The 21,860-nt window shown below is 53.8% G+C and overlaps 2 protein-coding genes across 2 annotated transcripts; one reads left to right on the top strand and one right to left on the bottom strand.

The window, feature by feature from the left end:
* Window positions 1–104: 104 nt before the first annotated feature.
* Window positions 105–1,002, top strand: N7447_006820 (TIM-barrel enzyme family protein; the record flags this gene model as incomplete). The annotated part of the gene is made up of 2 exons (XM_057231082.1): window positions 105–192; window positions 251–1,002. The coding sequence occupies 2 exons, from the start codon at window positions 105–107 to the stop codon at window positions 1,000–1,002; spliced, it is 840 nt and encodes a 279-aa protein (XP_057086172.1).
* An 885-nt stretch (window positions 1,003–1,887) lies between these two features.
* Window positions 1,888–21,526, bottom strand: lah (involucrin repeat protein; the record flags this gene model as incomplete). The annotated part of the gene is made up of 5 exons (XM_057231081.1): window positions 1,888–3,429; window positions 3,492–15,095; window positions 15,131–15,247; window positions 15,421–20,672; window positions 20,737–21,526. The coding sequence occupies 5 exons, from the start codon at window positions 21,524–21,526 to the stop codon at window positions 1,888–1,890; spliced, it is 19,305 nt and encodes a 6,434-aa protein (XP_057086171.1).
* Between the last annotated feature and the right edge of the window lie 334 nt (window positions 21,527–21,860).

The following is a 21,860-nucleotide window of genomic DNA, read 5'->3' as shown; positions in this document are numbered from 1 at the left end:
CTTAAATCCGCTCCGCCTCGAGAATCATATAACTGGGAATTTCGAGAGAATATATTTTCCTTTGATTTGCATAAATTAATTCAACTACCTCCATTTCATCAACTATGGCGCCACCTACCTCTCGCAGTGAGATTCTCGCCAATCTACGCCGTCAAATTGAAGATGGGAAACCCATCGTTGGAGCCGGCGCGGGTACGTATCTGATGTCACCTGCCCCCCTTCTCTACCAGTTTAACTAACAAGCCATCAGGCATCGGTCTGTCCGCAAAGTCGGTCGAGGCCGGCGGCGCAGACTTAGTCATTATATACAACAGCGGTCGCTTCCGCATGGCGGGTTGTGGAAGTCTCGCGGGACTGATGCCGTACAGCAACGCCAACGAGGTAGTGGTCGAAATGGCCGCCGAAGTCATTCCTATCGTTCAGAATATCCCCGTGATTGCGGGTGTCTGCGGTACCGATCCATTCAAGGACATCCCGCGGTTCCTGAAGCAGCTGCGGGAATTGGGATTTGCTGGTGTTCAGAATTTCCCCACGGTGGGATTGATCGATGGCAACTTCCGTGCTAACTTGGAGGAGACTGGGATGGGGTATGGTAAAGAAGTGGAGATGGTGCGACATGCGGCTGAGTTGGATATTTTGACGACGCCTTATATTTTCAATGTCGAGGATGCTGAGACTATGACAAAAGCTGGGGCGGATATCCTGGTCGCACACATGGGTCTGACTACTTCCGGGCTGATTGGGGCAAAGACCGGAAAGACGTTGGAACAATGTGTTGAGGAGATCCAGGCAATGCGGGATGCGGCAGTGCGGATCAATAAGGATGTCATTGTGCTGTGTCACGGTGGGCCTATTGCTGCTCCAGAAGATGCAAAGTTCGTGTTGGAAAGGGTACAGGGGTTGCATGGCTTCTATGGGGCCAGTTCAATGGAGCGACTGCCTGTTGAAGTAGCAATCAGGGACACCACGGCCGAGTTCAAAAATATTGCCTTGAAGAAGTAGTTGAGGTTGTATCCGGAGCTGTACCCGAGTGAGCGAGCTATATAATCGTTAGGAATACTTTGTATTTTTGGATCAGTTGGCTTCAAATGCTTAATTCATATTCGCAGTAATCTAACAAAAAGAACAAAGTAAAGTTTGGATTCTGATTGAAATGTAAACTTTGGAGGAACAATAAAAGGGTCATTTATTCGCGCCAGAACAGCTTTCTCGGCTAGGGCATGACCCACTTGATTGCGCGAGATGAAGCAGTGGTAGTGGTGCTTTCGACTGTGCTAATGGGCGTATCAATGTACGGGGAAAGAGAGCGAACGGAGATTAGCTAATATACATAGGTGCGACTTGAAAACCAAGGCACTGGAGCAAAGGATAGCTAGTTAACTATTTATATCTGACAAAAGAAGACAAAAACACAAAGGCATAGGAGTGAACAGATGCGCGAACATCGAACCATGTGTACATGGTTTTGGAACCATCACGACAGTTATCTTGCACCCTGCTTCTTGTAAAAAATAGTATTACAATCTCAGCCGGGGGCCAAGGTGCATTGCAAGAGATAAGTCAATAGAAATAATAAAATTGAAATAGATTATTACATTGCCATGGAAGTAGTACAGGTCATCACTTCATAAGACATCAATGCCATGGTAAATACACACGCTGATACACTGTCTTAGAAAGAACACGGGAAATCAAATAGCAACAGAAACATAAAACAAATAACTCCACATATTCACGGTCATCGACCTTGCAATGACCGTTACGTTAATTGACCTTGACGCCATATCACCAACTGAGAGAAGAAAAGCAAAAAATAGACAATAAGAGCAAGGATGCCGCAAGCACGCATGTATAAGATGGGAGCAATCATGATCGGAGTGTGACGCCTCAGATCACATTGCTCATGTCCATCATAGATGACGGTGCCACACTGTGAGCAATACTGTGGACCGACTTGGAAGCATCGATGGACATGCGGTCGCCGCTCATCATCCTTGATACTTTCTTGTCTTTGCTGGGGCGGGCAATGAGGACTTGGGCCGGGCAGACGACAACCTCGTCCTCACCCTCGCCCACATCATTGCCCTTTTTGACAACAAGAGGGAAGAGCACAATGCGCACAATGGACTGTTGAGCTTCGAGCTCGCCGTTGTCGTTTGTCAGACCACTGCGCTCATTCATCAGGGCTGCGTTGAAGTACACTTGGCGTGCAAGGTCACCATTGGTATCATATTCAGGCTGCAGAGGCGGCAGCATGATGAATTCAGCCAGCTGGGTGCGCATCTCCAAGGACAGACTGACTGCTACCCGCATGATCTTACGGAGATTATCCAGGAGCTGGGATTCAACATGAGACGGAGGAGGGAGGACCCGTGATAGGGTTTGGAAGACCTCTAGAGTAACAGCCTCCGTATCGCTCTCACGTTGTGCAGCAAAGGCTGGTCGGCGGGACAGTAGTGTGAGAGTGGTGGCTCGCCAGCGATGCACAGCACGGGTTGGGCCCACCTCGCCCAATTGTTTCTCAAGAGACTTGAGCTTTTGACGCTGCTCTCGATCCATGCCAAAGAGATAACGGGTGAAGATGTATTCCCAGACCATCGTCATGACCACCGACATAAAGACATCGCGGCGGCGGACACGATCGGATAGGTAGGCATCGGGATCGGAGCCGTCGAGAAGGGCATTATCGAATCGGTCTGCGATCTTTTCGTCCTGCAACTCACTGAGTGGGCGACAGCGACGCTTATCATTGTGCTTGGAAAAGCGTACGACCCAAGATTGGACATGGCCACATAGTTTCTGGCAGGCAGCATCAAAGTACTCTTCATCACGGAAGACAAGGGCATTGTCATGTACCGAGGCTGCGATTTGTTGTTGGAGCTCCTTCACCTTATCACGAGCCTCCTCAAGTTCGGTGCGCAGACGGCGCAATTCAATATCTTTTTGCGCAAGAGCCGACTCAATCTCTTGTCGAACACGATCCTCCATCTGGGACGATAGTTGAGCGTGTTGCGACTGTAACTCGGCCAGTTCGCGTGTGGACGACTCGCGCACGGTGTTGACCTCGGCGGCGTGCGCGGCGGCGAGAGCAGAGTTGGATGCGGTCAGGCCCTCGTTCTCTTGGGTCAGGCGAGTCGTCTCCTTCTGCAGCCATTCCACTGAGTTCTTCAATTGTTCCACCTCTGATTCCCGATCGCGCAGATCGCCGTCGCGGGTGTTGAGCGCACGGTCGCTCTTTCGACGAGCGACGCTGGAATTCTTAAGCTTATGTTCGGCTTCATCGCGGGCGGCGATCAGTAGACGGTTCTCGGAGATGAGCTGATCGAGCCGGGTTTCGATGTCTTGCAAGTGTTGCATGCTGCGACGACGACGGACACTAGGCGGTCGGCTGGGCGACCGTGGGGAATTGGGCGTCTCACCCCATCCCTCCTGCGGAAGTTAGTAAACAAAAACAAAACAATGACAAAAGGAAAATAAATTAATCAACTTACATAGACATCCGACATATTTCGCAGCGGACGTTTGCCCTTGTCGGTGACGGGGTCATAAGAGGAGGAAGACGGGAGCTGATCGAGATCGAGATTCGAAGGCTGGGAATCTAGTGCTCGACTAGCCGCCCGCAGATCGCCACTAATACTGCGATTTGTACGACGTAATTTTCCACTGCTGGTGCTTGGCTTTAGAATTGGCCCTTCGGGTGTGAGAATTTCTTTGGAATCCTTTTCTGTAGGCCAAGCTTCTCGATCAAAGGCATTGTCTGTAAATTTCCGGACCGGTGTTTGAGGTCGAGGTAAGACATGTTCGGGCTTCATTTCCAGACGGGGAGTCCCGCGACGAGCCGTCCCTCCCTGAACATCCCGTGGTTCTTGTTCCGCAATTGTATCAAGCGGTGTCCGAGGTCGCACATCGTCAATCGGTCCGAAGAGCGATCGAGGAGGCGATGGGGCAAGAGCTGGTAGAGAAGGTTCATCCAAACTCCATGTTCGGGGAGGATGCTGGTGCCGTCCATGGATTGAGGGTGATCGGCGTAGTTCACACAGTTCCTCTCCTTCTGTCCGGGGTGGAAGACGCGTAGGAGAAGAAGGCTCCTCAGTACGAGTCCGTTCATTGAAGGGCTCCATTGACAACGATAATGGGGCATCCAAGGACTTTTCGCCTTGCGTCGGATGGTCTGGCTCCCTAATTGATTCATTTTCCGTAGCAGTAGGAGGTTCGGAGTGACCGTTCAGTTCCGAGATTGTTGCCTCAATTTGTCTTTCAAGGCTGCTGGGCAGCTCAGAAGCAAAACCTTGGGGGATTTCTTTGATTTCAGTGGTCGCTAGGGGTGCTTCCGAGACAGGGATCGCGATATCTCGATTCGCTTCCAACTCTGTTGTTGTCTCATCCTCAGCACTATCTTTTAGCGACGGTGTTGGCTGGTCCAAAGCCGATCGCCGAAATCCCCCACGCTCCAGGCCGGGAAATAAGTTGGCAATCTTAGATCCACCGGGAGTAGTTGTTCGAGCAGGCGGTTCGATCTCTTTGTCATTCAAGGGTTCCAGTGAAGGCTCCTCGGGTCCCGGGGCAGCTTGTTGTGACTGCTTCTTGTTCTTCTTGGCCTTCTTCTTGTCTTTTTTGCTCCGCAAAGCCCAAGATTCTTCCTCCGCAGCTTCATCTGCCTCTTCCAAGACCTCGGGGAATGAAGATTCAACAAATTCTCCAATAATCTCCGGCTCGGGAGGTGGAACTTCCGGCTCAGGCTCAGGCTCCGCTTCTCTTAATCTCTGGGACTCTTCGAACTTGGCCTGCCAATCAATTGCCGGCCAGTCTTCTTCGTCATGGGGCAAATTCTCGTCTGGAATTTCTGTGACTGGTGCCTTTGAGTGGTCATCTTCGAATGGCACAATGGTAGCATGCTGATCTGCGTCAATCGTGTTTTGAGCCGGAAGCTCAATATCCAGGGATTTGTTGGCTTTTTGAGCCTTCTTGGCCTTCTTCGAGGCCTTGCGTGAAAGCGGAAGTCCCTCGCCGACAACAGGTTCTTCGTCGGGTTGTGTAGGCTCAACCTGAACTTCTGGCTCGGGTATAGGCTGATCCTCAATAGGAAGGGGGTCCTCAATTGGCAACTCTCGCTCCAATGTAGGCTGAGGCTCTGCAGCATGTTCAGGTTCCTTGGGGATCTCTTGCTCCACAGTAGCCTCTGTCTGGTGGATCTCGGATTCTGTCGGCAACTCAGCCACATCAGCTTGAGTCTCTTCTGGTTGTTGAGTCGAGACTTCTTCGGTGACTCCGGCATTCTTCTTGGCCCTGCGCTTGTCCTTCTTTGACATTTTCTTGGACAGAGCCGGCGGCACTTCAGGTTCTCCAGGTTGGTCCTCAATGAGGCCCTCGACGACCTCGAGATCAGCTGTTTTCTCAAGGTCCCGTGCATCGGCCCGAACTTGGGCCTCGCCTCCCGTGGCCTTCTTCTCGGCAGGACCCTCGAGGTCAAGGGGCTCACTGTTGGTGTCTTGGCCAGTGGATTCTGTGGGTGATGGCGTATCGAGTGTGTCCAGAAAGACGACTGCTTCATTTTTTTCTCTTTCTGGAGGTCGCTTGTCTTCCGATACAATGCCAAATCCACCAAGAGCTGGCGTCTCAATGCTTTCAGGCTCGGGCTTAGGAGCGTCCTGAATTTCCTCCCGGCCAATGGACTCAGGCTCAGCAGTCTCAGTTGGGGTCTCATCAGGAGTCGCCTCCAGCTCAATAGCAGCCTCCGTAGTCGCGGGCTCGGCAGTAGGAACAAGCTCTATTGGGGTATCCTTAATAGTTGCCTCCGGTTCAGGGGCAACCTCTGCAGTTGCAGGCTCGGTGGTAGGGATATGGTCCTTGGTCAGAGGGGAAGCCAGCTCAATGACTTCTTGCTTCCCTTGTTTTTTGGCTCTTTTCTTGTCCTTCTTTGACATTTTCCGAGTAATAGTATCGACCGCAGCTGGCTCACCAGCTAGCTCTTTTATAGACTCCTCCGGTTTGTCCCCAAATTCAAGAGGCTCGGTGGACTTGGGAGCCTCAGTAGGCTGCTCTAGGACATCTTTCTTCGGCTCGGAAGTTGTCAATCCTGTCGTTTCGTCTAGGCTTCTCTCTGCCTCAGATTGAGGGCTGCCTTCGGTCTCTGAAGGCAGCGGCTCTTGAATGATAGTCTGCTCCACCGCTTCCTTTATAGCTTGAGGAGTAATAGTCGAGGGCTCCCCGGTTTCAGGCTGTGACTCAACGAGTTTTTTTTCCTCCAGAAGGGCGGCGGCGGCGGCCCTCTTCTTCTCTTTCTTGCTCATCTTCTTGGGGACAGTCGCCGATTCCCCTTCGGGCTTAGGGGAGGCTTCAGGCGGCGCTTGTTCGCTAGGTTGCTTGTCATCTGGGATCTCTGCTGCGGTTTCGGCGGCTTCCTCGACCGGCTTGTCTTCTTCCTCGATCTTCGATTCAGTGGATGGAAGTTCAGAGGAGCGCTCTCCGCTTTCAATTTCTTGGACTGGAACATGGTGTTCGGTGTCTTGAGAAGGCGTTACAAGATCCTTGGCGGCGTCCTCGATGGCATCAACAGGCTGCACTGTAGACTCTTCTGCCCTGGTGACAAGCTCATCTTGCGTAACAATCTCGATAGGCGCTGACTCCGTTGCAGTCTCAGCCTCTTGGACAGAAGTTTCAGCCACCTCACGTGCTGGCTGTTCCTCAGGCTGGGGCTCAGCCTCGGGTTCTTGAGCAAGAATTGATTGGCGTTGCTTCTTCTTGTCCTTCTTACTCTTCTTCCTTGGAACAGCGGCTGTTTCTAACTCTTCAGTGGGAGGGGCAACGGCCTCAACTTCCGCGACATTGTTCTCTTTGGTGTCATCAATGTCCTCGATTGTCTGGACAGCGGCGGTCTCTTCAATGCCGTGTGGATAATCTGCCGGTTGCTCCTCTGGAACTAGCACTGGTTCGGCCTCGGCAATAGGCTCAGGTTCAGTGAGTTCCTTTACCTCCAGCTGGGGCTCGGCCTCAACCAAAGGCACAGCTTCAGTTTGCTCCTTTTCCTCTGTAGTGGAGTTTTCTGGGTCAGGTGCCACAGCTTCCTCTTGGTTTTTGTTTATGTTTTTGTTTTTCTTCTTCTTCTGCTTCTTCGAGACAGTTATCTCAGAAGCCTCCTCCACATGAGATCCTTGTATCTGTGCCTCTGTGATAACATCAATCGGCACAGCCACAGGCATCTCTTCAATCTTCTCCGCGGAGAGATCGTCTGCTTCCGGCACAGACGATTCCTCCTCAACATTCTCACCATCACCAACTGTCTTTATCTGCTCAAGGGATGCAGGCTCAACCAACTCCCCCTCTGGCTCCTGTGCAGTTGAGGCGACATCACCCTCCTGCTGAGAATTTCCCTCCACCAACTCGCCGGAATCAACTGAACGCTCAAGCACGGGCTGGGGAGGATAATCTAAAAAAGGACTCTCTATCGGCATCTGCTCTACCTGCGAAGACATGTATTTATCAGTCGAGGCCGTATCTTGCGCCGTGGCGTCGTAAGTTTCTATGGCGTGGGACTGATGTTCTTTACCGTCATGTTCCGCAGGCGAGGACGCCGGTACGGCTGAAAGTCCAGGGGCGTCTGTGTCCGTGGAGGTGAGGACTTTTTCGACGCTATTGGCTGCTTCAATGGGTGTAGCAGGCACGGTCGCCAGGGCAGAAGGCGAATCGGATGTTGTAGCGTCGTTTTCGGCGTCGACATTCTTGGACTGGCGTTTCTTCGCTTTCTTAGCAGCTTTGCGTCGCTCCTTAGCGGACATGCCAGCTTCTTCTTCGGTCGGCTCGGCAGGAGAAGAGGCAATCGCTTCGGTGGCCGGTGGTTCATTGTCGGTCTCCTTGACACGAGGAGTTTCCTCTTTTGGCACATCGTCGGATACGGTTCCTGTTGTCTCGAGTTCCTCCGCCTTGGAAGCCCCGGGCTCGATCGTATTTTCTTGCTCCAGAACTTCTGCGGGCTGTGCTGGCTCAGGGGATAAATTATCTTGCAACTCTAGAGCTTCAGCCGGAGCATCAGTCGAAGTTTGAATAATGGGCTCAGATTTAGGGTCAGATTCTTGCGCTGCGTCTATGGCAGCAGGGGCGTTGTCGGCTAAGTCCACAGACTTGCCCTTCTTCTTATTCTTCTTCGCCTTCTTCTTTTGCGCCGCAGTCAAGGCAACTTCGGGCTCTTGTGCACTGGGCGACTGGGGCTCTGAGGGAGTCTGGGCCTCTTGTTCCGGCTGCTCCAGCAACTGCGCTGCGGACTTTGTCTCCTCGACTTCAGCTGGAATGCTACCGGGAGCAGCAGTGGAGGCTAGCTCGTGCTCGGTGATCTCCTTATTTTGTTCCGAGGAAATGGGTTCTTCTGTTGTCTCCAAAACTTCCCTTTCAGCAGCAGGCTCGGGGACTCCTTCAGTCGATGGCAACTCCTTGGCTGATTCTTCGGAAGTAACCAGCTCAACTGGAGCATCTTGAGATTCAACCTTGTCTTCAGGTGCAGGGGAATCTTGCTCTGGGTGCAGCTCTTCGGCCGGGGTGACATCATCGTCAAAAGCAACAGACTTGCGTTGCTTTTTCTTGTCCTTCTTGGCCTTCTTTTTCTGTGCGGCAGTCATTGTCTCCTCCACAGCAAGCTCGGTAACAGCTGTATCAGCAGGGGCATCCTGCCGTTTGACCTCTTCCATAGGGGGCTCATCGGCCTTGGGCGTTTCTTCTGTCATAATAGGAGGCTGCGCATCTTTGTCGACGGCTGGTTGTTCTGTTTCCTGAGTCGACTCAGGCTCAGTGGGCTCTTCCGGAGCGGGGACAACCTTAGACTCCTCCTCAGCGGGTGCAGCCTGTTCCTCCTCGGCAACAACTGATTGGCGCTTTTTCTTATCTTTCTTGGCCTTCCGCTTCTGAGCAGGAGTCATTAAGGCCTCTTCAGCGGCCTCGGTGGCGGCTGCATCGACGGGTACATCGGCAGACGCCTCTGGCTGAGAAGTCTCTTCGAGAGAGGGTTCATCGGCCTTGGGCGTTTCTTCTGTCATAATAGGAGGCTGCGCATCTTTGTCGACGGCTAGTTGTTCTGTTTGCTGAGTCGACTCAGGCTCAGTGGGCTCTTCCGGAGCGGGGACAACCTTAGACTCCTCCTCAGCGGGTGCAGCCTGTTCCTCCTCGGCAACAACTGATTGGCGCTTTTTCTTATCTTTCTTGGCCTTCCGCTTCTGAGCAGGAGTCATTAAGGCCTCTTCAGCGGCCTCGGTGGCGGCTGCATCGACGGGTACATCGGCAGACGCCTCTGGCTGAGAAGTCTCTTCGAGAGAGGGTTCATCGGCCTTGGGCGCTTCTTCTACCATAATAGGAGGCTGCGCATCTTTGTCAACAGTGAACTGTTCGGTTTCCGGTGCCGAGATAGGCTCAAGGAGCTCTCTCTGTGCGGATTCAGGCATGGGCTCCTCTTCGGCTGGTGTAGGTTTGACCTCTTCCTCGGCTGATTCAGGCTTGGCCTCCTCAAGAGGCACGGACTGTTCCTCTTCGGCAACAACAGATTGGCGCTTTTTCTTATCTTTCTTGGCCTTCCGTTTCTGGGCAGGTGTCATTGATGCCTCTTCAGCGGCTTCGGTGGCGGCTGCATTAGCAGAGGCCTCTGGCTGCGAAGTCTGTTCTATGGAGGTATCGGCCTTAGGCGCCTCTTCCGTCACAATAGGGGTATCCGCGGTTTGATTGGGAGAAGGCTGCTCAGCCTCTTGAGATGGCGCTGGTTCGGTGAATTCAGCCTCAGCAGGCACAGGTGTAGGTTCGTCTTCGGCGGGTGCAAACTGAACATCTTTCTCGGCGGGAACTGCCTTAGACTCCTTCTCGGCAGGTGTAGGTTGCTCCTCTTCAACTGCAGCTGACTGGCGCTTTTTCTTGTCTTTCTTAGCCTTCCGTTTCTGAGCAGGCGTCATCGATGCCTCCTCGGCGGCCTCAGTAGTGGCTGCATCGGCAGAGGCCTCTGGTTGCGAAGTCTCTTCTATGGAGGCATCATCAGCCTTAAGGGCCTCTTCTGTCACAATAGGGGTATCTGCATCCTCATCGAAAGAAGGTTGTTCAACCTCTTGAGGTGCCGCGGATTTGATGGATTCACTTTCAGTGGGCATAGGTGTAGGCTCTTCTTCAGCGGGAACGGCCGTAGACTCCTCTGGAGCAGAACCTGATTGGCGCTTTTTCTTATCCTTCTTAGCCTTCCGCTTCTGAGCAGGAGTCATCGATGCCTCTTCAGCGGCCTCGGTGGCGTCGACAGGTGCATCGGCAGGGGCCTCTAGCTGTGTGGTCTCTTCCGAAGAGGGGTCGTCGGCCTCAGGCGCCTCTTCCGTCACAATAGCAGTCTCCGCATCTTTACTAGGAGATGGCTGTTCGGGATCTTGAGATGGGGCGGGTTCGATGGATTCACTCTTAGTAAGCACAGGTGTATGCTCTTCTTCGGCGGGTGCAAGCTTAACCTCTTCCTCGGCGGGGACAAGCCTGGACTCCTCCTCAGCGGGTGCAAGCTGATCTTCTTCGGCAGCAACTGATTGGCGATTCTTCTTGTTCTTCTTCTTCTTCTTTGACTTCGAAGAAGTTGCCGACTGTTCATCTTCAGCCTGCTCCGCCACTGGACTTGCTGTGGACTCCACAGGCTTAATTTCCTCCACAACTGACTCTGGCGCAGACTCTGCGGGTTTCTCATCGAGGGGCTTGTCTAAGGCAGGCTCCTCGCTGATGGCCAAATCAAGCTTTTGTTCTTCTTGGGGCTCTTCCGTGGAAGCAACTTCAACTGTAGGCTCTGGGGCGGTTTCCTTGTCCTCGTCCTGAAGATCAACAGCTTGTTCAGCAATCTCCGAGGTAGAAATAGTCTCGTCTGCGGGTGCCTCGGGGGCAAGTCCGGAGTCGAGAATTGCCACATCCTGAGATTGTTCCTGTTCAGCCTTTGTCTCGACTTCAGGATCGCGCGCTGCCTCGGATTTAGAGGGCTCATCGACACCCACAATAGCTTCACCAATGGGAGAGGCTTCACTCTCGGGTAAAATATCACCACTCTTTTCCTCCGTAGAAGTAGGGTCAGTCTCATGCGTGGGCTGCTCGTCAAGCTGCATGGAATCTTGCTTCTGTTGCTTCTTCTTGTTTTTCTTAGCCTTCCTCCTCTCGGCGGCAGTCATTGGAACCTCGGGTTCAGGAGATTGTTCTTGTGCTTTGGGGGCATCAACCTCTGGAGCGTCAACCGAGGGTTCTTCTGTCATCACAGGGGTCGCATCCTTGATATTCGGCTCCTCTGCCTTCAAGGCATCGTCCTCTTTGGCAGGAGCGGCAACTTCTTCTAATACAAGTGGAGCATCGGCGATAGCTTCGGTGGCCTCAATCTGAGACGATGGGGCAGCGTCTTCTACCGGGAGCTCGGCTTCAGCAAGAGGATCGATATCTTTTGTTGGCTCAATGGCCTCAGTATTGAGACGGAGAAGAGTATCTTCAGTGACCAGAGCGGCCTCGGGCTCGTTTTCAGATGTAAGCACAACATCCGGTTCAGTCTTGGCAGGCTCGGAAGGCACAGCTGCTGAGAAGTCCGCTGGAGCAACAGCAACATGATCAACTTCCACGGCAGGCGCAATGTCCTTGCTTGGCTCGGCGGCTTCGACATCGGGCGTAGGCACAATCTCAACGGGCTGGATGTCTCCAGGAACAGAGACAATGCTGTCTTCTTGCTCCTTTTGCTGCTGCTTCTTCTTCGCCCTCTTGGCCTTCTTCCTCTCCGCAGCGGTCATAAGGACCTCTGGCTCGGCAAGAGATTCTTCGGTTTTGGCCTGCTCCTCTTGTGCGATGGGGTCTTCCTTGGGTTCTGTCATTGGTTCCGGAAGAGGGCCAGGAGATGGTTCTTCCTGGATCGGTACAGCCTCAGAAATTTGTTCAAGCCCAGGAAGTTGCTCGGGGTCGGGCAATTGTTTGACCTCAACGGGCAGCTCCATCTCGCTTACTTGCTGAGGTGCATCCACCGATGCGTCTTCGGTGATAAGAGGGGTTTCCTTGGCTATATCTTTATCTTCGGCGGCGGTCTCAATTTCAGGTGCCGGCGAAGTAGACTCAGCAGGCTTCTCGTCGTAAGAAATAGAAGATTCACTCTGCTTGCCCTTCTTTTTATTCTTCTTGGCCTTTTTCTTCTGGGCCGCCGTCAAAACGACTTCAGGCTCGGCTTCAGGTTCGGGTTGAGTCTCAATAGCAGAAGGCTCTGGGATTTCACGAGAAGCATCCTCAGCAAGATCCGGGAATTCAGCGTTAGGATGATCCTCGACGACAGCTGGCCCTGACAGTCCATCGGATGGCCCCGTGGGTCCCACTGGCTCGGTCGCGACAGGTGTTACATCCACATCAGCCTCCAATGGGACTTGCTCCTGCTCTTGGGTAGCTGCAGGCCCTTCAACGGTGGTTTCAAAGGGTTGGTCGACATCCTTGGCTGGCTGTTCAAGATGTTCAAAATCAGAAGGTAAGGCTTCACCGCCAATCGAAGGGGATTGGGTATCCGCAGGATCGACAACAGCTGATTGCTCAGGTTCGAGCTCTTTGCTTTCTGGCTGGGATTCGGTTTTGGGAGCGGGCGTTTCAGCGGAAATCTCAGGTTCTTCGACGGCCGTGGATTTGCGATTCTTCTTTTTCTTGTTTTTCCGCTTCTCCACCTTTGTTTCCGAAGCTTCTGCGGGGGAATCTGCAGCCACTTCGATGGCAGGCTCAGGTACAGGCACATTCTTCTCTTCGGTGGGCCGTGGAATCTGTTCCTCGACAGCCTCTTCGAAGTTGTCTTCGCCTTCGGTGTCTTCTTTGGGTGTTTCAGGACTTTTGGGGGTGGTGTAATCGAGAGGGGCCTCTGGAGCAGACTCTTCAGTTGGCTTCTCAATCTCTTCGAAGCTGCGGGATAGTTCCTCTGCTTCTGGTTGATTCGCACCCGGAGTTTGGGTTTCGTGGGCATCAGTGAAAACAGGGTCTGGGGTCGGCTCTTCCCGAACGGGTAGACTGCGATCTTCGGAAACAGGTAGAACGGATTCTTCAGTAGATACATGTTCCATAGGCTGAGCCAGCTCTCCGGATTGCTGCTGACTTGGAGCTTGCTCTATATCAGTGGCAGCAGATGGGATCACAGGCTGATCAGAGGTGCTCTCGGGGAGTTCAGTAGAAGTAGCAATGTCCTCGGGCAAGTGAGCAGCAACAATCTCGTCCGTAGACGCAGATATTTTGTCTTCTTGTGAGCCCTGAATCTCCTTAGAGTCAGAGGTATCATCCTGAGGCTGAGCAACGAGGGTGTCATCTGCAGGCTCTTCACTAGTAGATGCGTTTCTAGACTTCTTCTTCTGCTTCTTCTTGTCGCGTTTGGCCTTTTTAGTTGACGATGCAGTGTCCTCAGCCTGTTCGGTGTCAGTAGGCTTCACCTGAGTAGGTTCGGAGTCAGGAGCAGTGACAGAGTCTGGTTCTTCAGTTGCTGCAACCAAAGGCTCGAACTCAAGCTCACGAACAGCCTCGATGGGCTCGGGCTCAGATTTTTCAGGAACAGCAACCACGGGCTCGACCGAAGCGCTCTCGATAGGTACGGACTCAATAGGAGCAGCTTCTACCACAGGATCGGGTCCAAGCTCGCGGGATGCCTCAACATTCTCAAGCTCGGGCCCGGATTGCTCAGGGACAGCAAGCTCGGGCTCTTCAGAAATAGCTTTGACTACAGGCGCGTCAACAGCAGAGTCCTGTACCAACTCCTTTGCCAAATCTTCCTGCGTGAGCGGTTCCTCGGGGGCTTCGAGATCCACATTTTGGGCCTGGTTCTTCTTGCCCTTCTTCTTCTTGTTTTTCTTCTTAGAGGACTGGGTAGCCGCACCTTCATCGGCAGCGGCATCTATGTCGGGCTGAGTTTGAAGCTCAGAAGTCTCAACATGCTGCTCAGTCAATTCAGGAACAAATCCCCTGGCTGTGTCCGTCTCTGGGTGCACAGACTCAAGCGCAGCGGGAGCATTCTCATCCATGGAAATAACGGGCTCATTAAGCGCTTCCTCATTGACACTTGCCTTGTCATGGTCGTGATAGGAACCGGCAGCGGCAACCTCTGCATCGACAACATTGCTAAAGCCGTGGTCCTTAGTGGACTCATCTGCAGGCAAGGAGCGAGACTCGTCGTGGTCCCTGGTAGCCTCAATGGCAGCTGCACCGACAACACCGGCAAAGCCAGCGCCCTTGGCCAAATCCGCAGCGCCGCTGAAGAACGAACTCTTCTCTTGGGTCGGGGTTTCAGGTTCGTGATGAGGACGGGACACACCCTCGAGAGCGTCGAGAGCACGCTGTGTTTCTTGCTCCCTGGAGCCAACGCCAACCATGGAGCCCTCTGCAGAAGGGAGAGCGTCCAGCGTGGGTGAAGGAGGCAACTCGTCTAGAACAGCTGGGTCCCGCAGGAGCTCAGAGGGAGAGTGGAATTCGTACCTGGGCCTCTCTTTCCTGGACTCGCCGTCTTGGAAGTGTTCAGCGATAGGCGTGGGGTGCTGCGAGCCGAGGAGATCAAGGTCTCTATTATGGCTTTCATTTGCATGGTCAGTGGAAATGGTCAGACCGGTCGGCCTCTGGTTCTCCATAATTGAGTGGCTCAGGTCTACATGCTCCCAGCTTCTAATGCCGTCGTCGTCGCGCAAGGATTTTAGGTCCTCTACTGACGGCACGCGGGAGGAGTTCTTGCTGGATGGAAGCGATGGCAAGAGATCCGCGGCCTCGGGCTCGCCCTTGGTCAGACCATGGCGCTCGACAAGCCATAGAGGGCGGATCTCGCGCGAGTTTCGGAACTCGGATGACGCGGGCCGGCGGTTGCGTTGCTGGGTCGGGGAGCCGGGGGAGGCGATGGGGGCGGGTTGTTCAACGGGGACTGCGCGCGAGAGGCCTGGGGAAGTTGGGGGCCGACGGAAGTGGAGAGGCACGGCAGTGGGTGATTCGATAGTGGACTTGGCCACGGAGTGTCGGCGTTGCTTGGGGGATCGGGACCCCTGGGGGTGGCTTGTTTCAGGTGAAGCGGGGCGGCTCAGAGACTTCGGGGTCAAGTCAAGTGTCTTCTCTGTGGCTGGGGGGAGGCTGAGTGGCTCCGGGGCCTCTGCAAAATCTCATTCAGTCCCGATGTTGCAACGAGTGCGGCTGCGCTATCCGCTGATGCTGGAAGCCACGAAGCATAATTTTCGCGCTCTGCTAGAATTTCAGGGCGCTCCCTTAAGAAAGATTCTTCGTCGAAGTTGTCACTATAGTCCTGCACAGAATAAAACCAATAAAAGCTTAGTACATTTCTTTTTTTGTTCGAGTTTTGTGGTTTTTGTGCAAGCTGGTTAGATCAACCAGCGAAAAAGGGAAACTATATGGCACAATAAAGTGTACAACCAAAATCACAACATAAGTAAGTAAAAGAAAGTTCAGATGCTATACCTTCTCAGATTCCCGTTTCCTTCCTGAATCCACGATTTCCTCGTACCGATGACGACGCCGCTCTTCCTTTTGCTGTCTACTGGACCTGTACTCCTCCAGATTTGGGTCATCCTGACCCTTCTCCTTGTCCGACATGTAGCGATCCAATTCATCTCCATTGCTGGAGCTGCGGTGTTTGGAAGAACGCTTCTTATGACGGCGGCGTTCATCGTCCACACCAGCATCAGATATGGCTTCGCGGGATGATCGCTTGTCCAGCGAGGAAGAGCGAGAATGGTCAGACCGAACACGCTCAGCTGGAGCCGATACCTGCGAGCCAAAAATACTTCTCAAAAAGCCACCGCTCTTTTCTTTCTCGTCCTTGCCTCGGCGCTTCTCCCGGGATTCGTCAATCCGAGCTGGAGAAGAGGTTATAGAGGCATTGTCATCAAATTCGGCTTCCCGGGATGAGCGGTGCCGATGCTTACGGGGCTCAGACTTGTCGTCTCCAATGTCCGTAATGGCAGAGCGGGCATCATCCTCAACAGAGAAAGGGTCATTTTCATGCTTGGATCGACGCTTGCGCCGTCTCTTCTTCTCCTCGCCACGTTCTTCGTCAGGAACAGCCTCAGCGTCGCGACGTGGATCGAAATCGTCGCCGCTGCGACGAGACTTTCTAGACTTTGCTGATTCAGAGACTACGGAACGAGACTCATCACGCGACTCGGATACATCCGGCGATGCGGATATATCAAAGTCATCTCCGCTGCGTCGAGACTGACGGGATTTGCTAGTCTCATCTTTCGACACAGGTGCAGAGAAGACAGACCAGCTATCGTCATGAGACTCGGAGATCCCTCGCGATCTAGGAATATCGTAGTCATCCCCACTGCATCTCGATTTTCCTGGCTTGGACGACTCGTACTCGTTGCCAGCAGGAGTAGAAGTAACCGAGCGGATGTCATCCCGAGATTCAGAGGGTTCGCGTGACTCGTAGATTTCGAAGTCGTCGCCGCTTCGTCGGGATTTGCGGGACTTGGACTTAGATGTCTCGTCCTTCGACACAGGAGCAGAGACAATAGAGAAAGAATCATCACGAGACTCAGGAACCACCGACTCCGAGTAGTCAATGATACCAAAGTCATCACCACTCCTCGTAGACTTCTTGGACTTTGACTTGGATGTTTCATCCTTTGAGACAGGGGCAGAGACAACAGAATGGGAGTCATCCCGATATGGGGACGCCTCCCGTGACTCGTAAATCTCGAAGTCGTCGCCGCTGCGCCGGGACTTGCGGGATTTCGGTGCCTTATCCTTCATAACAGCAGACTCGGCGAGTTCCCGCTCTTGGAACTCGGGGAGATCAAAGACATCGCCACTCCGCCTCGACTTCTTAGATTTAGACTTGGTCGGGGTCTCTGGGTCCATAGCAACAGGTGCCGGCGCCGAGACCGCAGATCTATTATCAACCAACTCTCTAGAGTCGGCTGTGTCAAAGCCACCAGGCATCGAGAAGACATCTACGTCTTTTTCGGGGGAAGCGGTACGATCGCGCTTGCCATATTTGCCATTCAGCTGCTCGATCACCTCCTGGGCAATCGAGGATTTGTCACGGCGTCCCGAAGAAATATCCCGGTCTCTTGAGAATAATTCCGGCTCGTCAAAGAAAAACTCATCCTTATTATGGACCGCATGCTCAGAACCTGAAGGGATATTCTTAGTAGACTTGGGGTCAATTTCTTCAAGCTCGCCCTCCACGAAGCCATGGGGCCCCTTCCGAGCTGATGCAGACCAGGGTGAGGTAAATGTGTGTTCGTCCTCCGACCCAGGAGGGGAGGTACGGGTATGGTAGGATGGGTCGTTTGTGATCAGAGTGGGATCGAATCCGGCAGCGGCAGTTGCAGCAGCGATTGTGGCAGCGAATTCAATGTCTGCGCCATACTCTGGTTTGCCCGGGAGACCCTTAATTTGGGATATCTCGGATGCTGGGAGAGGAACATCCTTGGCTGAAATTTCGGTGGGGGAAATGTCATGCTCAAGAGGATCCTGTTCAGAAGAAGAGGGGATCTCATATTCATGAGTCTCATGTTCGCCCCAGGAGACCCGGGAGCCGGTTGGTCGTTCTCGAGGCTTGGTATCATAAGGTTTAGTTGCAGGGGCGGTTGGGGAGGTAGCGTCGCGTACGGAACCACCGTGCACGCTCTGGGGGGGAGTTGGCTCAATGAAGTTGAGCCCAGGGACTGGCCATGGGAGCCGGTCCACGTGTTGGTAGGGTTCATATGAATAATCTAGCTCTGCAGGCGCAGGCTCCTTATGTGCACGTTCGCCGGCCGGCTCTATCTCCACAATTGTGGGCATATTATTGGAGTTGCTGCTGCGAGCATGATCATCTGCGCTATGTCGTATCTCCTCAGGGGCGTAAAATTCCGCGTAATCATCGTAAATGGGTGCTGGACGGGGAGATCGAGGAGACGCTTTCTTCTGGTCTTCGCGAGGTTCCACCGTGGTCACTTTTTCATTAATAGGCTGAGCAGGCTCGAAGCGCGACACAATCGAAGTATCTGCCACTGTATCCATATCTCGCTTTCGCTCAGCGCGGCGTTTCTCTCGGCGCTCATTGTATCGCTGGCTGGCTTCAGAAGCTTCGTCATCATCTGCCTTGCGAGAGAGAATAGTGCTGGCAGCAGCCGCGCCAACTGCTCCAGCAGCCGCTGCTCCAACCCAGGATGAGTTCTTTCCTTTGTCGTCGGCATACCGGCGCTCTTCATCCTCTCGCTCCTTTCGGCGGCGATCTCGAGGGTCGGTTTCCTTGCGGGCCACCTCTCGGTCAATAAGTTGAACCGGCTGGTCAGCAAATTCACCCCGGGAGTCCTTGTCACGACGGGTGAGATGGCGTTCCCTCTCTGCTTGCTCTTCCGTCAAGTTGAATTGCACAGAGGCTTGATCCTTAGCGGTAAACCGGCGCTTGAGGCTAGAAGCAGTTTCCTGGGTGGGGAAAACAGGAGAGGAATCACTACGATGAGGTCTCCGGTGGTCGACGTATGTTGGCCCTTCTGGTACCCATGCTGGATCACGAGGGCCTTGGACCTGCGAGCCATCGTGTTCAACCCCATTGGCGAAAGCGGGTGGGGCTACTGGGACTGCTGGGGCACTGTACACGGGGATCGATCCCGGCATAGCTCCCTGGGTAGTATAAACTGATTGAGAGACGGGGGTGAAAGGCTGAGGCTGCTGAAGGGGAATGGGTCCCGGGCGGATGAGAGTTGGTTCCCCGGCAAATACCGATGGGGACATTTTCGCAACATCAAAGCGAGACGGGTCAGAAGTAGGCATTGGGTAAACGTGTTGTAAGCTCCCAGATCTACTCGGGGGCTCGCTATCACGGTGACGCGCAGAAGAGATTGCAGCGGCACCAATAGCGCCAGCGCCAGCTACCAGAGCGGCATTCGTGGCACTCGACCGCTTGTCCTTCTTCTTGTCCTTCTTGCTTCCCCATCTCCAGCCCCATTTGCTACTGGCGGAGTCAGAGGAAGACTCAACACTGGTTCCTCCGAATGCGAGCGCAGAGCTAATACTTGAAGAAGACTGGTCGTCCGACTCGGCATCAACCCAGTCTTCGTCCTGTGTGGTAGATTGGGCGTATTTAGATTGCCTTGGTCGAGATGTGTACATCTGGCCTGCGCTGCGGCCGGGACCGTGGGGCGAGGAGCCAGCCAACCGGGTTGCGGTGTCGCTGAGTTCTTGCAAAGCGGTATCGACATCTTTATTCTTCTTGCCCTTCTTAAGCTTAGAGGACTTCTTCGAAAATCCATCTCCGAAAGCAAGATCATTATCCAATGAAGAGGATGAAGAGCCACTCCTGAAAGAGAAGAAACCGCTGCGCTTCTTGGTATGACGTTTCTTCCTATTCTCAGAAGAAGCAGTAAAGAAAGACCCGATACCACTAGCGATGGACTTCTTGCCGGGCCTGGGAAGATTAACAAATGACGATGATGAGGAGGAATCCTTTCGGCTCTGTCGTCTTCCAGGAGAACGACTTCGGGAGCGGTTGCGCGACTTTGAAACAGCCAGCGCAGCCCCGCCCACTGCGGCACCGAGTGCGGCCTCCTTCAGATACGAATGCCGGCCAGATCGAGAGGAAGACCGCGATCTGGAGCGTGTGTATCGAGAATGTCCAGAATGCGACGCATGCTTGGAGTCTACATAATGTTCTCTGTGGGGACTGCGACCAGAACGACGGGTCACACCACGAGAGGTATGGCTCCTTCTGTCATCTTCTTCCCCGTGGGAGGAGGCTACTCGGCCTGAGCGAAGGCTGTAAGAATCGTCAAACTCCTTGCTTGAGAAGAGCGACTTGGTCGCATAGCCGGCCAGCATGCCAGGCAGCCACGAGGAAGATTTTTTGGACTTGGACCGTCGGCGGCTCTCATCTTCGGAGGAGTTGTACCGGCTAATTTTGCTGACTCTGGAGCTACCACTGCTCCGCCGATCGTCGGAGTATCGACGGCGACTATTATAATGATGCTTGCGAGGAGCATCGACGGAGCTCGTGCCAGGTTGGAAACAGTATTTGCACACACCAATACTTTCCGTGTAGTCCTCGAATCTTCCAACGGCCTCGGGATCACGCCAGAAATCCACGAATCTGCCCATGGCACCACGCTGACGCTCTTGGAAAGCTAGCGCGCTGGGTCCATGAGGATAGAAGCCCGGGTTGTGGGCAGCCTGGACAGCGTATCCTCCCGCGCCTGCAGCATACAAAGCATTGTTGTGGCCAGAGGCATACGGTATCATACCACCAGCTTGAGAAGATGGCCCGTGATGCTGGAAAGCGTATTGCGGTGCGTGCTCCGGGCTGGAGGAATGATGGTGATGACCCATCATGTACCCTGTTGCAGCACCTGCAGCCGCAATACCGACGCCTTCGCTGAAGCTATGAGAGTGAGACGGCTTAGAAGGAGACTGGTGGCTGCTGCCTGCCATCGGCTGACCGTATCCCATTGGCTGGCCCTGCTGAGTGTATGAAGTAGTGTGCTGGGCAGCGGAATGCGACTCGGAGTGAGACATCATATCACCAATGCCATAAGTGGCAGCTCCAATGGCGGCAGCAGGAAGAACGCCCGATGAAGAAGGCTTCGGGGGGCTCGAGGGCTTAGACGGCTTTGGGGGTCTAGATGAAGACAATGCTGGCGGCTGGCCATGCTGTGCCGGAGCATGGAAATTATCATCAAAATAGGCCGCCGCCGCACCCGTCTCTCCCAGGCTGCTGGGCTCTGGGGGGTGGGTTAGCCGATGGAGATGCGGCCATCAAGTGCGCTTGGGTGTTAGGAAGCACACTTGGGCGAGCCGGTCGAATACCGGGCTGGTGCTCAACCGACTGGCCCTGGTCACCATAGTAATCCGCCGCAGCACCGGCGGGGTTAGGCGGTGGATACGGTGCAGTACTTTGCTCTGGGAACTGGCCAGGAAATTGGTGCTGCACGTGCGGGTCATATGAAACTTCATGCGCTGGCGAGTGGCCTGCGGATGGCATCCCAGCGTCGTATTGCATGGGGAATTGCGAAAATCCTGGGGCGCCAATCTCGGCGGCAAACTGCCCGCCTGGGGCGCTAGGCGGCATGTTTGTGGAGATCGGGGGCACAAACGGATCCCCTGGCTGGGTGCGAGGACGCTCGTGCCTGTCGCGCTCCCGATCCAAGTCATCGTCCAGAGTATCTTGTGTTCCTCGGCGGCTTCTTCTCTTCTCACGCTCTGGACTCTCGGATCGGTCCTGGTCGCGCCGACGATAACTCTTGCTTTCCCGGTCACTGTCTCTGCGTTTTGGTGTGCGTTCAATGTAGTAGTTATTGGAGTCATCAATGGTTTCTGGCTCAGCGGTCACATAGGTGGATGCGACGGAGTCGCCGGCGATGCTAGGTGGGCCACGCTTACTGCGCGAAACCGATGGCGAATAAGACGACAAGTCACCCAGGCCGCGGTCACGGTCGTCACCCCGTGAGGACTTGCGACTTGAGATCGATCTTGTGTCAGATTTGTCAAGCTTTTCGGATTTGCGCCTGCTGCTCTTGGAGCTGCGAACGTCGGATGAAGACGACGAGCGGCCCCCGCCCATCAGGGCCTTGAACATGGTGGGTAATTAATTGGGGTAGCCAGAGTAAAACATGTGGAATGAAAGGAATGTAATGGTTGGAATGGGGGGGTAAAGGTATGGGGAAGTGTTAGTTGTAAGAGGGAATGCAATGTTATGGGTTTGGGGGGAAGTAAACAACGGAGCTGACCCGTGGATCTTGTACCCGGAAAGGCCCCCAGTGGATCTCAACTTGAACCTGTGGCGCTTTTACTTCACCTTGATCTCTTGCTATGGTGTCGAATACAGGATGGAATTTGTGTGTTAGGGAGATGATATGCAAACGATCTGAAAAAAAAATGCGACAGTGAAAAAATGTGACTGACAGCGCTGA

Source organism: Penicillium robsamsonii (assembly GCF_028829455.1).
Source record: "Penicillium robsamsonii strain IBT 29466 chromosome Unknown utg000003l_segment0_segment0, whole genome shotgun sequence".
Lineage (NCBI taxonomy): Eukaryota > Fungi > Ascomycota > Eurotiomycetes > Eurotiales > Aspergillaceae > Penicillium > Penicillium robsamsonii.
This window is presented reverse-complemented; position numbering and strand designations above follow the sequence as displayed.